Below are 14042 nucleotides of genomic sequence, written 5' to 3'. Positions count from 1 at the left end.
TGCACTCACTGTACTGACCAGAGATGGAGGAAGGAAAGGAAGGACACTGAAACTGAGCAAGGCCTTGAAACCATAAGAGGAATATTGATATGTTGTCCTGAGGTTAAAAGGAGGTAGCCCAGTACCCATCCACTTCCAAGATGGGTAACAGAGACAGACACCATTACAAAGCACAGCTCTTCGGCTGCAGCCCGACCAGTTGTACTCTCCTTGCCGGAGTTCAGGCTGCGTTCTGTATGCAGGGCTCTAGGTGTTGTCTGTATGGAGATTAGAACTGCTTTTAGACTAAGGGATTGTTGTACATGAAAGAACGGTAATGCTGGTGCCAAGGCCGTTTCCTGAGCTTGTGGCATAAAATCATAGCTTTGCATTTTAGCATGACATTTCACCTCTAGAAGTTTTCTCAAATTCTTCCCCCTCTGCCTTCACTGCCCTGCCTGTATCAAGCCTGCCCCGTCCCTCCCTTCCTCCCCTCATCCTCCACCGTTCTGTCATTGTCTGCAGTAGAAATGTTATCCTGGAAACCAGATGAGTTTTCTCACTCTGGTCCTGGATACAGATGCCGAGGGCTTCCCCTTGCCCTCCACATAACTGCAGAAGGCCGCACCTTGCACAGCACCTTATCGGCTCTCCTTTCATTCAGTCCACAAATATTTACTGAATGCCTATTATGCACCGAGTGCTTTTCCAGATGCAGGCATTATAGCAGCGAAGTAACGTGAGAATTACTGCCCTCGGAAACGGTTTTTCTTGAAGAAGATATGCAGTACAAACCAGTGAACTCATCCTGGCTGCTAGCATTGAGTGTAGCAAAAGAGGATCGTGGTTAGGAGATGGTGACAGGAAGTCACTGCGAGGTGCTGAGTACAGCTGATAGGAGCTGGACGTGGGCCAGGTGGGTGTCGAGGGCCGCTGTGCACTCCTGCGGGAGGACCGCTGTGCACTCCTGCCGGAGGCCGGGAGCCGGAGGCCCTGAGTGATGGCAGGGCCGTCCTGCAGGGTTATAAGCAAGCATGCTTTTCCTCTTTTGTTGCTGTTTAGTTTTGAGCTTGTATTCTAGTTACAAGGTTTCTCTTTTACCTTTTCTCCCCCCAAACCTTCCCAGTTACCCCGCCCTACTCCTTCAAATTCATGGCCTTGTTTTTTTCATCAATTAATATTGCATGCATAGATATATCTGTACATACATATGTACATACATACATACATACATACATACATATTTCTAAATGTAGTTCGTACAGTGTTAACTCGCATTACGTCTCCAGGGCTGACCATTCCACACTAGATGACTCATTGGTGTGCTTTTCCCTGGGGAGAGTGTCCTCCCTTGCTCCAGCTTCACCCAGTTGCCTGTAGTTTTTACTTAGGGTTCAGACCTCATTGGGTTTTCTTCCATTCGGTTGTCATGTCCACTGGAGTCCTCCTTGTTCGGGTCATGTTTAGGTGGTGATGGTGGTAAGACTTTACAGGTGTAGCTTCCGACGTCACTAGGAGACACACCCTCACAGAACTCCGGTCCCCTGGCTCTTACAGTCTTTCTGCCCCTTCTTTGTAGTGTCCCCTGAGCCTTAGGAGAGATTGCATACTGTAGCTGTGAGTATGCTCCTGATGTGTGTGAACTGAGCGGTGCTGAGGGGAAGATCTGACTTCGGATGTCTCTGCTGTCTCCCCCGTCACACCTTGGACACACCAAGAAACTTGTTTTTGGCAGAGTCTCACTGTGTTAGCCTAGAACTGGCTATGTAGACCAGGCTGACCTCAGACTCGCAGAGGTCTGTTTGTCTGCCTCTGTCTCCAAGTGCTGGGATTAAAGGTGTGCACTAGTATGCCTAGAGTGTTTCTTTCTCTCTCTGTCTGGAATTCCCAGCAGCTCTGCCTTCCTTGAGGGGAACAGGGCATCTTCCATGCTCTGATTCCCCACAGTGTCTGCCCACAGTAGACTCCGTAGAAGCAGATAAAGGACTGCCTGAATAAAAGGGGAGAAAATTAAATTAAAAAGAAGACTCATAGGTTCTTAAACATTTTTAAAGTCGGCCCATAGCCTACAGAGGCTTTGAACTCTGCTCAATTATCCTCACATATGGCTGACACAGTGTGACTATTCCTAGCCACAAGGTAGCCTCTGTCCCCAAAGTTCTGGGAAGTTGACCCTGTGTTCAAATTTCATATTCCAGTAACCAGAGAGGCAGAATGTCCTGGCTGTGCTATGCCATGGCCCTCAACTGAACACCTGCTTGTGTGCTGGCAGGATCTGGCAGAACACGGCTGTTCTCTTAAGCAAATCCATTTATGCATTTGAAGCGCCTTCAATTCGTTCAGCAAGTGTCAGCTGCTTGACTTGCTTGAGCAGATCTAGTCACTTGGTAATGACCTGGAGAGGTAAGGTGAGCCAGCAAAACTGTAAAGAGCAGACACTTGCTCTGCCCACCCTCCATGTGGTCACACACCACACAGACAAGTATTCTTGTGTTCAAGCTCCTGACAGGGGCAGACTCCCTCAAGGAGTCAAGTTTGGACTGTGCAGGTAGAGGGGGCATGAGAAACAGTCTGAAAACAACCAACCTTAGCAGAGCAAGAGCATGCAATGTCCTCTGCCTTCCCAGCCTGTGGTCCCCAGGGACAAAGCCCTGCAGTTCACTGAGCACAGAATGCGGTCGCCTCCCCACAAGGTTTCTCTTGGCTTGTCAGAGGAAGAGAGGATAGGAGGCTGTGCAGGAAGCCAGAGGGCATAGGAAGGGGCGGTCTTAGCTGTGGTCAGGCCCCGCCTCCCACCCTGCCACCTTCACCCTCTTTTTCTCGCTTCTCTCTTCAGAGGATGGAGGAGTTCTTTATAATGCTGTATTATCAAAAGCTCAGGCCTGTAATCCCAGCACTTGGGAGATGGGGGCAGGAGGATTATTGTTAGTTTGAGGTCAGCCTGGGCTACATAGCAAGACCTTGTCTCCAAAAATAAAGAAAAGGAAAGCAAGAAAAGAAAAGACCAGAAAGTATAATACTGCATTAGCCACTTCAAATAACCTTTGTATATTGCAGTTCTTCCGGCCAGCATTTCTGATTTTATTAATACAGCGGTTTTAATAAAATAGCTGCCCCAGGTGATTGGTGAGATGAGCAACAGTAAACAAAACTAGTAATCATTGTATCTTCTCAGGGTCAGTTCTTCATTTCCATCTGTGCCGTCGTGAGCATCCCTCTGCACACATTTGTACTCTGATCCACAAAGTGGCTCTCAGAGCCTCCTGGTTGTCCTGTAAGATAAGGGAAGACACTGGATAATCTGCTAACACATTCGATGGTGCAGTGCAGGCTCGCTGAGCAAGCACCATTAACTCCGCCGTCCTTTCTCCCAGCACCCATGTGGCAGCTCTCAGCAGTGAGCAGACAGATGGGTTTTTAAGAGAGCTTATACAGGGAAGCAAGGGGCCTCAGACAGAAGGCCTCATCCGTACACAATACAGTATCATTCCCTTTGAGTGAGACACTCAGGTCACAAAAGGAATTTGATATCAGATGACCTGAGTATCATCCTCATTGTTATAACATTTATTTACACAGTGCAGATGTCCAGATTCCCACAGGCATGGTGACGTCCCTGTGTGACCAGAAAATAAACCCTAACTACAGATATGGCTGCTCTGAGGTCCCTTGAGAAGCCACACAAATGCAAAGCAGTAAAGTATTAATACCTCTTTGGTAAGACCTTGTCCCAAGATCTTGTCCCAAGCAAGTGTCCTAAGGTGATGGTAAGGTGTTCTGTTAACAAAGGGAGGTGCTGAGCCTAGAGCAAATCAGGTCCCCTGCCAAGAGGTACAGCATCAAGAAGTGACACCTGTTCAGTGTTCTGCCTGTGGAAGTGACTTTTATTCCTTCCCCCAAGAGCTGGAAAGAAAAGCAGGGATGGTCTACTGAGTTCTTATACAGCTCAAAGAATAATACTGATGCCTACAAAAAAAGAAGAGGCAAGGACCCATAGGGCAAGAAGACAAGTGTGCATGTGACAGTCCATGTTGGCAGCTACACAGTGTCTGGGTCTGAAAGGAAGACTTGGAGACCCCTCGTGTTTGAGAAGGAAGCCAGCAAAATGACTCAGAAAGAATAATAGAGTGATTATGTCAGGAAGTGAGTGCAGTCCACTTGGCCAGAGGCTCGCAGCTCCAGTGCGAAGGAACGAGTTGAAGGGAGACCTCAGAGCAGCAGGTTGTGGAGAGCTGTGAACTCAGGGCCACCACTTGGGTCCTGGGAAAGTGACCCTCCAGAATGGCCCCTCTCCGGGGAAAGAGCGGAGACATGCTGTTCTCCTGAGCCATGGGAGCACAGAAGAGAGTTGAGACCAAACTGGGTAATGGGTATTCTTTTTGGAGTATTACCATGGTGTACTTAATTAAAATACTGTTTATGAATTGAAAACTCACTGAATCCTTGCTAAGAGAGAACATCGTGACCATTGCAAAGGTTTGTTGAGAAAAGTGTCAGGTCTGCAGGACCGCCCATGTGTGTTCTGGCCCGGAAGGCTACACTGTCAGTTCTGATACTCAGTCTTACCTTGCTACCTCCTTTCCCGCAGCACCCGCCCCCATCCCGTTTTTCCTTTCTCTTTGTGTGCTCTCTCCAGACCTTCCAAAGGTATAGCTCTGTCCCATGGCTACAGCTACCCAGGAAGGAGGCGTTCTTAGCAAATGTGACATGCTGTTTCAAATTGTCGCATCTGCTATGTCCAAGTCTTGGGTGGAGCACTGGAAAAATAGGCTTGACCCAAATGGCCAGTTAAACTTTCCATTGGCAGAGACCGAATCAAACGTTTAAAGGAAGGAAATGTTTCCATTTGAGAAGTTTGGTTTTTTATTGAAATAAACCATTTACTGACAAAAGATTCACGGAATCATGGGAGTGTAGTTCACTGAATGCTGCGGTGCCGTGCTGGGCACTTGGTGCCAGGTTAAAGCCTTGAGATGCATTTGGGGGGTGGTTGGAGCTAGCTTCTAGGGAGAACCTACTGTCACACCTCTGAGCTCCAGGCCTCTATGGCTCATCCCTCCAGGGGCTCGTGACAGGAGCCAGAACCACCGAGACTCCTGCAGACTCAAGCTGTATAGTTCCAGAAACACCACGAAACTAAGAGTATTACGTACTTAATTGTGCAGCTAGTCCCTCTGTGTGGCTGTGTTCGTGTCTTGACCCCATAGGCTTCCTGGGATAGAGGTGGCTGTCTCTGGGCCCCAGCTTCTCAGCTAACCCTCATGGGAGTAAATATGCATTGGAATCAGACAGTTTGTAAAAGTCAGTGCACTGACATGCTACATAACACAGAAGGAGAGTCTGGGACAGAGCAGGGGAGGAAGTACCGTCACGACTTCACAACAGGGAGGGTGTGTGGCTAGTTCATGTCTGTAGAAATTTTTAATCCCAATCCAGGGTTTCTAGTCACCTTTGACCGTTCAGTTCCCAGGTAAAAGACGCACACAACCTTTACAGTAACAATGAGTCCCAGTCAGCAGTAGAGCTGGGCAGATACCTCCGCTGTGCTATTAGAATCTACGTTCCTATCAATACCCAATAACAGTTATTACTTACTGTTTTATTTGGGATGCTCCAGTTGGCCAGCCCTCAAGGCCACGCTTCAGGCCTCCTGACCCACAGTGGCTTCTCCTTCCTCCTCTATTTCTTCTCTTCATTTTCCCTTATTCCCCCATCCCAAGCCCAGGAAACCTAAACCCCACCCACCTATGTCTCTTCTGCCCAGCTATTGGCTGTTGGCATCTTTATGTACTAATCAGAAATAACTTGGGGGCAGGATTACAGGTCTATGTGAAGACTCCAGGTCTTGCCCCCTACACACACACACACACACACACACTACAATAGACAGGAAGACCAAACTTGATCAGGTTCAGGTCTGTTCTGCTGCCAACATTCTATAAAGATTTAGACAAACAGATGACTGAAACAGTTGTCATCCAGGAAGACCTAGCTAGGATAGGTCTAGCTTCAAAGATGAGAGTACAGCTAAGAGAATGAATTACCTAGCAACCCAGAAGCCTGGGGAAACGGGAATGTGCTCCATACCTTGGACCTCTAGCCAAGTGACAGGTTCCAACCCCCTAGTCACCTCCAACCCCAGAGTTAAAGAAGGCTCTGTTGAATATTGTGTGGGTTCCTTACTAGTGACAACCCTGAGTCTCATGCTGTAGATCACAGCAGAGTCTTGCTGCTGTAGACTAACTGTCGGGAGTTAAGGAAGGTTTTAGACGACAGGCTTACCAGGTCTTGGCACAGAGAGAATAAAGAAGAGAAGGGAAGGGGAGGGGAGGGAAGGGGAGGGGAGAAAAGAAAGGAAGGAAGGAAGAAAGAAAGGGAGGAAAGAAGAAAAAGAAAGAAGAAAAGTCAGGCAAGGGAGAGAGTACCTGGAGGTAGCTGAGAAGGGAGTCGTCACACTGAGTGTGGTATTTCCTCACTATTAAGAAGACTGGCACTTTAGAGGCTGAGTTTGGCCTCCTAGCTGCTTCTGCTGTCCAGCCTGAGGATGTCAGCATTAGGAGCTCCTGCAGAGGGCCAGAGAGCTCAGATGATAGACAGCCTGATGGTGGCATCTGTAAGCAAAGGCCCCGGAGACACCCTGCCTCCCTGTCACAGTCCCCAAAACTATGGGGATCACCAGGCCAGATGGTGCCAAGCATGAGAAAAACTAAGACATTCACAAATGGATTCTGTAGCTCTGCACGTAGAAGGCCTTTTGCTTTCATTCTGTGGCGTGTCTGTGCACTTTAGTCATACAAAAATTCCTTTTTAATTTTTTTAGTTTACATTGGTGTTTGCCTCCATGTATGTCATTGTGAGGGTGTCAGATCCCCTGGAACTGGAATTACAGACAGTTGTGAACTGTCACATGAGTGCTGGGAGTTGAACCTAGGCCCTTTGGAAGAACAGCCAGTGATCTTAACCACTGAGAAATCCCAAAGATTTCTTTTTAATAGTGTTTGTGTAAGGATATATGCCCATAAGTACAGGTATCTGCTGAGTCCAGAGGTGTCAGCTCCTCTGGAACTGGAATGGCAGACCACCTAGTACAAGTGCTGGGAATAGCAAGAGTGGACACACAACTAACCATTAAGCCATCTTCCCTATTCTTGTGTTTTTACCCTTTCTACTGAGGTATAATTTACACATAACAAGTGTTAATTTTAAAATATACTCCCATGAGTTTTGACTAATGAAATTTGATAGTTTACATGTACTCCACCGCGGTCACAGACTGCAGCCTGAGTTATTTTTCATGGCAGAGCATGGCTCCCAACCTGCTCAACCCAACTGAAAGGGTTTTGTTTTAAATCCTTTCAGTGACATAAATAAGACAGAGCTTGCATGTAGCCCACACAGACAGAACTATTTCCTGTTGCCCCTTCACACGAAAAATATGGCCATTCAACACATGGATTCTGTCACCTCTCGGCTCCCTCTGACCTTTCCTGGGTGGCCCCCAGCCCCACCTGTGCACAGCAACCACTGATCTGGTTTCTGTCATGTAGTCTTTGGCCTTTCTGGGGTCTTACATAGACAAAAGCACACAGTATGCTGCCTTTTATGTCTGGCTTCCTTCACTTGCAGTGTGAGAGTCACTGTCTGGGCTTTGGCATCCATGAGTTCTCCATTCCTTTGTATGACATCTTGTTAAAGGCATGGCTCCCCTCCTGAGATGGAGGATGCCTCCTTCCGCTTTAACACATGCCCGTTCTCACTGCCCCTTGTCTTCGCAGGCATGAACAACCGGGAGGTGCTGGAGCAGGTGGAGAGAGGCTATCGGATGCCCTGCCCACAGGACTGCCCAATCTCCCTGCACGAGCTCATGATCCACTGCTGGAAAAAGGATCCGGAAGAGCGCCCCACTTTCGAGTACTTGCAGGGCTTCCTGGAGGACTACTTTACTGCCACAGAGCCCCAGTATCAGCCTGGTGAAAACCTGTGAGAGCCTGCGCTTCAGAGGCCTCGTCCAGAGGTCTCCCCACCCTCCCCATTAGCTTCCAATTCCGTAGCCAGCTGCCCCAGGGCAGCAAGAACCGTCCAGGATCAGATTGCATGTGACTCTGAAGCTGACGAACTTCCACGGCCCTCACTAATGACACTTGTCCCCAGTCCTCACCTCCTCTGTGAACCATCCGAGAGAGAAGCGTGTGATTTCTCAGACTTGGAAATGCATTGTATTGGTGTTATGTCAAAGGCCAAACCTCCGTTCAGTGTAAATAGCTGTTCCTGTGCCGACCATCCCAGGGCTTTCCTTTTTTTTAAAAAAAAAAAAAGCAAATCCTATGTGATTTTAACTCTGTCTTCACCTGATTCAACTAAAAAAAAGTATTATTTTCCAAAAGTGGCCTCTTTGTCTAAAACAATAAAATTTTTTTTCATGTTTTAACAAAAAAACGATCAGGACAGGTGTTTGTTTTTTTCCTTTTTTATACATATGATATATATGTTAACATATGTTCCTGTACATACATCATGTGGGTGCTACCATGGAGACCGTGGCCAGCACAGGCCACATAGCTACAGGACCAGAGTGAGGATTACTGCAGAAACCTGCTGTGGAAGCACTGGTGCCATCCGGAGAGCTGGTGGCCTCAGTTTTTTTAATTTCTACGAAGCATGAGTTCCCCCCTTCGTTTGGATTGCACTTTTTGGTTCCTGGTCATACCTCTAGATTGTTCATGTGACTTTTTCAGGTCCCCGAGCCAAGTTCACGAGTTTTAGTGCCAGTTTTTGCTCCAGCAAACTGTGATGTGTTCTTGAAACTTTAGGAGCCAGCACGTTTAAACAAGAAGCAGCCAGCCCGTTCTACCAGAGCTGCAAGATGGAGACCACAAAAGCTTCCTCTATAAATATGGATGCTGAAGGGTTCTCACGTGTTTTCCTTTTATTTAGTAAATCTTGTAACCACATTTAAATGGTCTAAACCCATAGCATTGTAGCCATGGCAACCTAACTAAACTTTCTCATGCAACTAAAAATTATGGGGAAGGCAAGGGTGGGGGGGTTGTACATGTCCCATTGTAAAATAAGTGTTTTACTGTCCTGTACTGCGAGTGAGTGATTCTCCGAGTCAGGAGGACTCCAGGAAATAACTATGCACTACTTTACATTTCATGGGGGTGCACAAAAAAAAGTATTACGTTTTTGGTTGCTGTTTGTACCAACCTTGAATTACGTATGTTTAACAACAAATCAATTCCTATTTCTATTGAGTTTTTTAATACTGACTAGCAATTCTGAAGTCTTAATTCCTTTTTTTTGTTAATGGTTTATTTGTGAGTTTACATTTTTAAATTGTTTAACTTTCCTAATTTAGTAATTAAAAAGAGAGCATTTTACATTTGAAAAAAAATTTTTTGTTTATTTGTGTACACCACAGAAGGTTCCCCAGGCATTTTGTGACATACCTGGCCCACACCAGATGGTGAGGAAGCACCTGGCAAATCGGGCCACTGTATGTGATTTCCAAATGACAGAGACATTTCAGAACATCTGGAGACCCCTCCCCACCAAAGGCAAAGCCATTATCTGGCTAACTCAGAGACTGGTTAAAGCAAAACTGGGTATACTTGAGCGCCATAGTGTATCCAACACTGTCTCTCACTGGAGTTACTGTGTCTTATTTGTGCAGGAAACAGTAGTCTTTCTGGATCTCAAGCCATACACTTCCAAGTATCCCTCTGCTTCTAAGATGAAGTTGCTAAGCACGTGACCATGTAGTATGGGGGAGAGGGTGGTGGGTGGAGTGGGTAGCTAACCAGGCCTGGATCTACCATGGTTCCCTGTAGAACTCTGAACCTCGCCTGCAGGCCAGTGTGTCTGGAGAGGTACAGACAAGATGCTGTCCCAGCATCTGGCAGCCCTGAAGACTCCAAGGCCACCCATGTCATACAGAGCCACATAAGGAGGAAAAGCTTTTTATTGTTGCTGAAATAATATTACCTTTAGAAAAGATTGTAGCATTTTGGGGAGGAAGATGAAACTTTTTTTAAAAATCAAAACTGTTACTATTTTGGATATGAATACCATTGATTCAACGACATTAGGTAAAGTTTTTATCACATAGGACTAGTCATTAGCAGGTTCTAGATTTTTTTTTTAAAATAATTTTATTTTCAATCCTCACTTCAAATTAGATAATTTGCAGATATTCCCTGGAGGATTTTTGTTTTGACTCATTGAAAAAAAAACTGAAAAAGAAACTTGTTTTAAGAAGAAAGTCTTTGAGGGAAAAAAATTCACTTTTAATTTCATATAGCTTTTAAATTTTTATCAAGTGAGTTCTCTGTGGATTCTTGTATATAAAGGAAAACTAAGGACATAAGTCAGTCTGAGGGCACACTTATGAGATCAGAGCCCTGGAGCATTATGGGATGCATAAAGAGCTACAGTCAGGAAGAAGTCAGAAGTGTCCAGGTTCTCCCAAGAGTCCAGTGTGCTTTCTAGAGAGGCTCAGTTCCCATCCGGAAGCCTCTGCTTATAAGTGATAGAAGCTGGGATCAGGAAGCTGAAGGTACTCACCAGAAGGTTCTCTTATAACAAAGGAAAAATAACGTTTACCGTGAAGCAGGTGAAAACGTTTGTTTGTTTAGGGAAGTTTTCTTTGTTGTTTTGCTTTTAAAAGTAATAACTGTTCTATGTGTATTGGCATGAGGGTGTCAGATCTCCTGGGACTGGAGTTTTAGGACCGATGTGAGCTGCCATGCTGGGAACTGAACCCGGGTCCTCTGGAAGAACAGCTAGTGTTCTTAACCACTGAGCCATCTGTTCAGCTCCTGTTCCTTTCCTTTAGTAACCCAGCATGATGACTAAGTACTTTCTCTCTATGAGAGCCACCAACTGACGCTGCCTGGTTTGCACTGGATACCATTTCAATAGACTGTTCTCTTAAAAACTCAACTATGAAGCTGACTGGAGAAGTCTGTTTTCATAGCTCAGGAGTGAACATTGATTCACTCCACTGTGATTGCACACTCAGGCTGTAACATCCAGGGACCTGATAGGACCCCATCAGATGCCAGGTGCCACGTGTCAGCAGCGACTCAGTGGACTTTCAAGGCCCCACCAGAGTGAGTGCAGGTGTTTCCAGGGGGAACGTCAAGGGTAACCATGGCCCTCAAAACCTGTCACATGACTCAAAATTTCCAGGCACCTGGGTGTGTTTACCCACTTGGAGACTGACAGGAATCCTTCTGTGGCTAACTAAATCTTGGCAGCAGAGGATTCTCTAGTATCACCAGAGCTATGAAATCTTTATCTACGATTTCTCATGGGGCTGTAACAGCGCCTGCCATATTAATTGGAATGGTTCTTTCATGGAAAGGTAAGATTCTCAGCAGTATACCCAGGAAAAAAGCACCATAGCTTTGCTGCAGAAAAGATGATACGTCTATTGTTGGCCGTGTTGCAGAACAAGAAAGCACGCAGGGTGGGCGTTACCTAACGGTGTATTTGAGTAAAATGGTGTTTGGTCAATTTGTTCTGAAAGATATTTTAATAGATTCAGGTGACTTCTGTTGGCTTTCTTGCCACTGTGTGTTATGCTGTGACCTTTTGTTAGGCTAATGTCAGATACACACTTTCTGGAGGGTGGATGAGAGGGAGGGAAGGAAGGAGATTGGCTTTGATCCTGAAGGGGCGAAAAAGCCTGCGGCGTCGTTACCTACATTTAATTTTTTTTTAATTCTCAGGTGTAGATCTAACTCCACAGAATGTAATAAAAATGCCTTTATTATCTTTTAAATATCAAGTGAGCCTTCACAACTGGTGTTTATATCAATATTCCAAGAAGTTTTATGACAAACTCCAAACTATTCCTCGTTTTTACCCAATGTATAAAATATACAGACTCCCATGGAGAGGACATGGGGATCTCTTTACATATCTTTATTTTAAAATAAAAGCGGGAGCATATAGCTAAATGATAGACCATTTGACTTGCATGTCTGAGGCCCTGTGTTTTCATTCTCTAACAGGATTCTCTCTCTCTCCTCTCTCTTCTCTTCCCCTTCTCCCTCTCCCTCTCCCCCTCCCCCTCCCCTTCCCCCTCCCCCTCCCTCCTCCCTCCCCTCCTCCCTCCTCCCTCTCCCTCTCCCTTCCCTCCTCCCTCTCCCTCTCCCTTCCCTCCTCCCTCCTCCCTCTCCCTTCCCTCCTCCCTCTCCCTTCCCTCCTCCCTCCTCCCTCCTCCCTCTCCCTCCTCCCTCTCCCTCTCCCTCTCCCTCTCCCTCTCCCTCTCCCTCTCCCTCTCCCTCTCCCTCTCCCTCTCCCTCTCCCTCTCCCTCTCCCTCTCCCTCTCAACTCTAGACGTTGAAATATAAAGTGGTTTGTGATTTTGTAGGAACCACCGTGTAAGAATGCAGCACGTGATAAATAATGGCTCGCCCAACAGCCAGAACACAGTGTTCCTCTCTCGGGTCCTCAGAACTCATGTCATCGTGTGCTTTCAAACCACTCGTGTGTTCAGGAACACTGCTCTTCCTTCAGCGGGTTTTCTGTGGCAGGCTGGGCACACCATGAGACCAGAAACTGCCCAGTACTGTGATTCTCCTCTCCCTCACCTTGAGCAGTGATGAGCTTCTGAAGATGTGGGTCTGACGCACGAGTGGCTGGTTAGATGGATGGTGCCCACCCCCCAGCGGGGTGATGGTTTGCCTTCAGATGACAGGCTTATCCAAGAGCCTGCTGAATGTGAGGAGTTGCAGCTTGCTGCCTCAGCACTAGCCTTGCCTGCTACAATGCGCAGTCATCAGTCTTCAAGATAACTGTGAAAGCCTTCTCTCCAGCATGAACCAGGCACAGCCAGTGACCCCACTCCTTTCCCCAGGTCTCACCCCAACACCCTAGGTAGAAAGTCAGGCTTCTTGAACAGTGAAAGCTGACTGCACAGAGTAACTGCCCAGAGCAAAAGACCAAATGAGGTATAGTCCACAATGCATGCAAGGGAGGTCCCATTTGAATTGGATAATGTTATGACAACCTGATATTCCAGTTTCTAAGATAACCATCTTTGTGTTCATATAAAACTGTATCTGCAAACCCTCCAGATGTGCAGTGTCTGACCTGTGGCTAACCCTCCAGATGTGCAGTGTCCGGCCTGTGGCTAACCCTCCAGATGTGCAGTGTCCGGCCTGTGGCTTATGATAGTGCAGCTCTCGTGACTGGGGTACTTTGGCCTGTATGAAGTGGTAGCTTACTGTTGTGTGGAGATCAAACATGAGAAATATATCATTAGCCTACTCACGGGTGTTCCTGATTTCCCCACTCAACCAAGAACAGCCTCGAGGCTGAGTGGGGGGAAAGTCAAGGGCAAGCTTAACGGCAGAAAGGAAAGGATAAACCAGCTGGAGCCTCCTGGCAATAGAGATTAGATCAGCCTTCCTGGCCAGGATACTGCAAATCGGAGCAGGACGGATGAAGACCTTGGATGTAGGAGAAGAAGCATAAGCTGGGAAGAGAGGCACTCTGGTCATCACTGGAGAAAAGGGAAGAAGGCAGACATGATGGTAGATACACATGAGGACTAGTTATTAGTCCTTGCTTTAAACTTCTGACAAATGTTATGAGCTAGACCATGTGTACTAGAAATTCGAAGACGCGCAATTAATATTCACACCCCAGTGAAGACAGAAACCCAAAGGACTAGCTGTCTGGAGATGGGAAGCCCAAGACTGAAGGAAGGGACATACCTGTTCGGCATGGGGCCTGGAGAGCAGACTTCCTGGAGGATGCTGGCAGCACTCAGTGGAGTGGGTTAGGTGTCACATAATAGGGACAGCGCTTCTTGCTTTCAAGGTGATGCCTGATTCTCATGCTTTGAACACAGAAGCTGGTCAGATCTAAACAAAGACAAAAACCTGCATCACACACACACCCCATCCTATACTTCTAGATGGAGGAGTGGTAAGTGACACTATTCATGGACAGGGGTAAGGTGCTTTTGATGTCTGTGGGTGGAGGAGGTGTAGCAAATGCATATGGAACCTTGAGTGTTATTCCTTCCTTACCTGCCAACGTGTGTGAGA

General features: G+C 46.8%; 1 protein-coding gene across 7 annotated transcripts in view; it reads left to right on the top strand.

The window, feature by feature from the left end:
- Positions 1 to 8421, top strand: part of Fyn (FYN proto-oncogene, Src family tyrosine kinase) — a 193331-nt gene extending 184910 nt beyond the window's left edge. For all 7 annotated transcript variants that reach the window (XM_028769094.1, XM_028769090.1, XM_028769093.1 and 4 more), the window contains one exon: positions 7755 to 8421. In XM_028769094.1, the coding sequence (XP_028624927.1) occupies positions 7755 to 7963 (209 nt within the window). In that variant the 3' untranslated portion in view covers positions 7964 to 8421. The remainder of the gene's footprint in view (positions 1 to 7754) is intronic.
- The last annotated feature ends 5621 nt before the right edge of the window (positions 8422 to 14042 follow it).

Source organism: Grammomys surdaster, unplaced genomic scaffold, assembly GCF_004785775.1.
Source record: "Grammomys surdaster isolate TR1022 unplaced genomic scaffold, NIH_TR_1.0 190, whole genome shotgun sequence".
NCBI classification, from domain to species: Eukaryota; Metazoa; Chordata; class Mammalia; order Rodentia; family Muridae; genus Grammomys; species Grammomys surdaster.
Note: the sequence above shows the minus strand (reverse complement) of the source record. Positions and strands in the feature narration are given on the sequence as shown.